Below are 6,819 nucleotides of genomic sequence, written 5' to 3' on the forward strand. Positions count from 1 at the left end.
TACCCCACTTTACACTGGTTTTGCTCGGAAGCGCATGAAGACAGGGAGACTGACTCTCAGAGTTGCTTTGCGCAAAATCCACCCCTTCTCTCTCCTCCCTCCTCTCCAGCCTCTGGATCCCTCACAGCGCGCTCCCTCCCTTCCACACTGTGAACAGTGCTTTGGGATGCTAAGGACAGGGCTCCCTGTACTTCTGAGGTGGGAGGGGGACGCAAGTAGAGGAGAATCTCAGACGCTCAGCCTCAGCCGTTCCCTTCTGGCTGACGCTCTTCTCTGGTTCCGCCAGGGCTGGTCTGTGTAAGAAACTGACGGAGCTGAGGCAGCTGCGAGAGAAAGACAGAGGAAGAGGCTGGAGATCGTGAAACCCAAAAAGTCTTGGTTCTCTCAGTTACTGCCCGCATCGAGTCCGCAGCAGGCCTTCAGCACCATGGACAGCCGCGTCGGCTCTGGGAACACCAGCGACTGTTCTGACCCCTTGGCTCCAGGGAGTTGCTCCCCAGCACCTGCCTCCTGGCTCAACTTGTCCCATGTAGATGGCAACCAGTCCGACCCATGTGGTCTGAACCGCACCGGGCTTGGCGGGAGCAACAGCCTGTGTTCTTCGCCTGGCAGTCCTTCCATGGTCACAGCTATAACCATCATGGCCCTCTACTCTATCGTGTGCGTAGTGGGCCTCTTTGGAAACTTCCTGGTCATGTATGTGATTGTCAGGTAAGGAATGCCCTGAGCGCTGAGCTCCAGCAGGGGGGAAGGAGACAAAGTCTGTGAGTGACAGAAGAGAAGCAAACAGGGTGCCAAGAAGGGGTGACTTGAATAGAGCACTTGCTGTTTGTGTGTGAAATTTTACTTTTCTGTGTTTTTCTCACTCCCTTGATAAAGCAGTGTTCAAAATTCCAAAACCAAGAAGTTCCTTTGGGCAAGGCTTTTAAGATATTGTCGGGGGAGGGGCGGTGCTCCATCTTAGATCCCCATCTTCTTCTAAGCTAAGAGGGTCTTTGAAGCATGTCTTAGAGTCAATCATCACTCTGCATGAGTTATAAGAAAAAAAAGTGAGTTGTGGGGGAAAAAAATCTAGTTGGCTTTCTCTAAGTGAAAGGTAGAGGCGTCTCAGTAGGTTAAAGAGATGAAGGAACTTGCTAACTTTCTTAGACCTGCTGGTTTAGGCTGGACCACAGCCCCACCCATTCTCAGGTGTTCAGAGAGTCCTTATCTTACACTTCTTCCAGCCTGAGGCTGCCCCAGCCCAGGTGGAGGGAGTTTTCCTGACAGCTCTCCAGGGCGACTAGGATATAGCAAGCACGCTGTCATGATCTTTAGCCCAGTTTGCACTTTCTCCCTGCAGATCTGCTCTGGGAGTATTGTTGGGTAGCTCAGGGCATCTCCAGGGTATAACCATTTTTTCAGGACCTGCAAACCTGGGAGTCAATTAGTGATAATAAAAACAGCAACATTATGAACTACTGGCAATTGTTCAGGATGGTCTGGAGAGGAAACTCTCTCAATTTTACTTCCAAAGAGTTTGAAGTCTGCTTTCTGTTGTTTGGGGTGTTCTAGATGGATTTGGCAAAGCCTCAGCACTGAGAGTGATGTTGGGTGTGTTGGCATTGAGTTACATGCTCGAATCCTGCCTGTGAATGTGGAATACTCATCTATCCACTTTTGCTAAAGTAGATGGATATCCCAGTACTTTAAAATGGCTCCTGATTTGAGTCCTTCTTATGTGGCATCATGAGCATGGCATTTTCATGTTTAGTTACAGCATTTGCTTCACCTCTTCAACACACATGTCACAGGCTTCAACAGAGCGCTCAAGTCATTGAAGTATCATTTTCCTCATTATGCTCTTGTTCCCGAGGTACTGCAAATTGCTTGTCTGATTTCTTTAATTAATGATTGTTTAAAGTAAAACCGATTTCTCTGATTTTGGGTAAGAAACATGTCTCTGAGAAAAGAGCACCATCTATTGAGAGGAAGGCTAATAGCAGAAGGAAAAATACAAGAAGAAAATCAATAGGAAAATTTATGCTTTAAAACATTTACATTCTGTAATTCAGAACAGAGATTTGAATGAGAGAGATTAAAACTCAGTCTCATCCCACAGTTAAGGCTGTAATTTAAAGATGACTTTCAGTAAGGAAAATATAGTGTTCATTGTTCCTAGAGGGAAAAAAAAACAAATCACAGAATCATAAAATGAAAGAGCTGAATGGGCTGGGGGTCATCTATGCTAGACAAGTTAACAATACAAAGAAAATCAATTGTTTACCCAAGAAAAGATATTAATTAGTTCAACACCCCTGGATGTCACTTAGCTTATGCAATTTTCTGTTTATCAGGATAGAAATTGATTATTTGAGTTAATTCTGATGCTAGATCAACAGACAAAGCTTGGTTTGCAATAGTAATACTGAAATAACAAAATTCCCCCATTTATGGGTGGGCACTTGGGTTTTAAAAGTGTGAAACAATTGCTAAACCATTCAAGAGTCCTTTCTCCTTATTAGCCCACAGAGTCTTCGTCATTTTTATTCCCTCTGGTTTCTATTTTCTATAAAGAGGGCTAATATCACAGGAACTACTTGAGGCTGACAGTTTGGTCTTTTCCCAGTGCTGAAGAGGTTGCTGGCTGGGTGGATTCCTTTCAAAGACTTCACCTTGCCCTCGTTCACTTGGAGACACACGGTGACACTGTCTTTCACTGAGAACACGGCATTAAGCTTTCTTCTCTGTACTGAAAGTTCTGACAAAAGCAGTTCCATTTGAAAGGTCAACCCAAACACCCACTTGTGGCAGAACAGAGGCTTAATTCCATTGGCAGATAACCTTCTGGGAATAAGAACGTGAAATAGAAAAATAGGCAGTTCAGTGACAGATGAGGTTCTAGAGAAGCATATGTGGGTTGAAGAGACTGTGCCTAGGTAGCTGAGCATATTCAATTGGATGTCTGGAGGTTGTAGTGCCCCATCTAATCTCAGGGACTCTGTCACTCTGTTACAAAAGGAAAGTACAGACCATGAAGGAACGAGAGCAGCTCACTAACATCTACCTGCTTGAAGCAACAAATGTGACTGAGTAGCCGAATAGCTAGAACTGCCAGAGAGATGAATGTAGCATCTTTGAGAATAGCTGAGGCTATTGGGTGAATCGTAAATAACTATAACAGAAACAGAAATGAAAATAATTGTAGCCCTGAAGATATGATTAATTTCTCTTTTCTCAGGACCGTCCTCCTTATCACTTCCACAACACCTTAGATGAGCAAACCTTAAGTAGGATTCTCAGAAAGTTCTGTTCTAAGGAATGTAAGAAATAAAAGAGGGCTCTGTTCTAGATCAAAGATGTGAAACACAAACATGACTTCATAGAAATATCATAGATAACCATCACCCAGGAAGACTTTGGATTTTAAAATGGGGGAAACTGCTTTATTCATACAAACACACATACACGCATGCACATACACACACACACACACACACACAATTTTCTCCAAAGCAGAATCAGTATTGTAGATAGATCCACAGCTCAAATACACACAGAGATGTGCATATATGTGTACAAATACAAACAGCTCCATCAGCTTTGAATTGAGACCAGAATGCGACTGTCACCATGGGAATAAAAAAGTAAAAAGAAATGAGTACAGTGGCTCTCATCGTTCATCATGCTACGCTCTGCAAAGTCTCCATGACTACCATAGTGTTGCTGTAGGCCTCTGGTTGAAAAACGTTATCCAACAAATCAATACACAAACCTATTCCACATGTGTTTCCCTTAGAGGATGTCCTGTTTAATACATATTACAGATAGATTTCCACTGAACTCACAGCCCATCATGCATGTGTCAAGTTATGTTTATGCAGAATCTAACATATATACTTTCTATATACAGCACTTAACAGTTTTTCTGTGTTTGGGGTTCTAGACAGCATTTTATCACTGTACACAAGGACATTTTTAAAGAGCAAAGTTTCTGTAGCCAGTGATGACTAGGAAGGTCTCAGAGACCAAAGTGGTGCCTCTGTCTAGTGTTTCCCACTTCCTGATCATACAAGTAATTCACGGGGGGGGGGGGGGGGGGGGGAAGGAATTAATATAGGGAGGAAATCCCCTTACAGAGCAAAAGTAAGCCCCTAAGAGAAAGTGAAGACTTCTTAGGAGAATGTAGCAGCACCAGGCATTTTGGACCATTTGGCCTTATAGATAAACATTTATAGAAAGGAGGGTTATTCATAAAATAAAGTGAGGAATTCCAGGAAAGAGGTGGGGTTTTCCTGGAATAGGGTTTAATACACTTTTCTCTCCTTAAATGGAGCTTGGGTTGTGCCATTGCATCAGATGCATGATGGGAACATCCAGTTCAGGAAGACTAGCAATAAGGTACCATACTGAAAAGAGATAGAACAGTTGGGGGGCGGGACTTGGCCAATTGTGTTGGTCCCAGTCTGGAGAGTCTTGGTTTATGCAATTGCAACACACTCAGCTGTGGTTGCCGCTTCCAGTCACCATGTAGTTTGCCTCGCTTTTCCCTATTCCTAGCTAGCCTACTTCAGAATCATAATCAAAACCTACAAAGAAACAAATGAGGCAAAACCTTGCCTTCAGAAGGGACACTGGCTCACAGTAGGAGAGCCCGGAGGCAGAACAACACTTCCCTTGGAGTCACCTGGGAATTTACAAACAAGGCTCTTCAAGTAATCCGCAGTTCTCTCCAAACCCACACAAGCTCTCAAATGGATACAAAAGCCCACAAGTACATTTTGTAAGGCCAAGTAATGTCAGTTAGGTATCTACTATAGCTCCTTCTGGAATAAGGATTGACAGCAGACATAGCAATTTTCGAGGAAATAGTGTCAACTTTTGGCATCCAGAGGGCATTTGGCCCTAGGACTCCTGTAAATACCAAGCCCAAGCCTTCATATTAAATAGTCCATTATTTGCCTTCAAGTTTTTAAATCATATCTTGCTTGCTTATAAACTTAATATAATGGAAATGCTGTGCAAATTGAGGGCATACTGCCCTTTTCAGGGAATAACAAGAAAAGAAGCCTGCGCAGGCTGGGTACAGTACAAAATCTCCCAAATACTTTTGAAGGGCAGTTGCTTAAGTCTACAGATGCAGGATGCTCTGACTCAAATAAGAAAACCAAAAAGTTCAGCGGCGCACTGCACACAGCAGCAAGTTCACCACACACAGATGAGTCCCATATTTTGCCCATACATTGCCATCAAACAGAATAGTGTGAAAACAAGGTGCATACCCACAGCTCCCTCATCGTTTCTTCACCAGACATCAAAGCGCACCACATACACACTCAAAAACAGACGTGGCATTTGTCATTTTGCATATCAGAGTAAAACTGTCAAAATTAAATGGGTTTCCATATATGTATAAAAAAAAAGTAAGATTAGAAATGTGTAATGGAAACATAGAGTGTCTGGATAGCATAATTTAGGATTCAGTTCCATTGTCTGAATTATTACCCCTCATTTCCTAAGCAGTTCTAAAATAAAGAGGTCAATTACCTAATAAATAGTAGCTGGCCTATAGCTACACTATCACAATGATTTGATATCTACATTTAGTAAATTTTAGAAGTCATTTTAAGCAACAAAATATTTATTCTAGTTTTTAATGGTTCATTTATCAGGGTCCTGCTTCAATTTAATGACTGTAGGTCTGTAAATCTGTCTGTTCTCTCCAACACTGAAAACAGTAGGAATGGATAACCAGTTACAGATTCAATTCAGAAAGTTATTTTAATTCCCTAAATGCATCATTATATAAAGTAAAATTTGAGTTTAAACTCCTCCAAGTATGGTTCACCTCACTCTGGAGCACTCAGATCCACACATGAGGATGAAAAGTAGATAGCCACCTTATCCAGCATTTCTTATAAAAAGCTAGAAAGTACATGCTTTGTTTCTATGAGCAAATAATTCCTGTTCTACTGACTGAGCTCTGTGATAATAGCTTAGACGAAACCATAGACATCATGCAAATAAATAGAAACAATTCTCTCTCAATAAAACTTATATGCACACTGAAGTTTGGACTTCCATATTGGAGGATATATCTGCATAAAAATATTTTTCTTTTGATTTTCTTTCAACCACTTAACACAAAATCATGCTCTGCTAGTAAATCATAAAAAAAAAGTGGTTGGATAAATTTGGTCCATAAGACTTCATTAGTCAAAGGCTGGTAAAGAGGTATAAAATTTTATATTCATGCAGTTGCCATATTCCTAATAGAGACAAAGGATTTTGTTGAAATAACATATTTTTCAAGCTCATAAAGTGACAATAGTAATAGGTAACTCAACACACAGCACAGCTGCCACAGATGGTTCAGAAAGGTAACATTGCCTTTCCTGAATTGATGCTGATGTTGGGTTCTAGTAGTAGCCACACATGATGTTCTCTCTTTCATCTCTCCATTGGTCCAAATGATTACCAACATCCCTGACCACCCTTGGTTAGTGATTAAGGGTGAATGCTAAGAGGGTTTCTAAAGGTTTCCCTTTCTCAAATATCCTTTGTGCTCTTTTGATTCCAGGAAATTTTCTAGGCTTTTGCACAGCATTTTCACCTCCAATCACTTGGAGGTTTTTGAGAATAACTGAAATTGTCATGTGTGAATTCATATTAACTTATCTATTCTCAATGACATGTATGTCTGCAATGCAGCCTTGCTAAACCCACCACACACATCCAGATGATGATTCACAGCTTTTAGGTGTCACTCGGGGTTTTTAAATTGATTTATTTCATGATAGATGAATATTTAAGCCCTGCTCCCCCACAATTTTATATATA

The 6,819-nt window shown here is 41.5% G+C and overlaps 1 protein-coding gene across 1 annotated transcript in view; it reads left to right on the forward strand.

Annotated features, from left to right (window-relative positions):
• The first annotated feature begins 427 nt into the window (after window positions 1-427).
• Window positions 428-6,819, forward strand: part of Oprm1 (opioid receptor mu 1) — a 38,544-nt gene continuing 32,152 nt past the window's right edge. Inside the window, exon 1 of the mRNA XM_050135823.1 lies at window positions 428-711. Coding sequence (XP_049991780.1) covers window positions 428-711 — 284 coding nt within the window. The remainder of the gene's footprint in view (window positions 712-6,819) is intronic.

Source organism: Alexandromys fortis, unplaced genomic scaffold (assembly GCF_014885135.2).
Source record: "Alexandromys fortis isolate MF-2015 unplaced genomic scaffold, M_Fortis_MF-2015_v1.1 scaffold_23, whole genome shotgun sequence".
In the NCBI taxonomy this organism is placed as follows: Eukaryota; Metazoa; Chordata; class Mammalia; order Rodentia; family Cricetidae; genus Alexandromys; species Alexandromys fortis.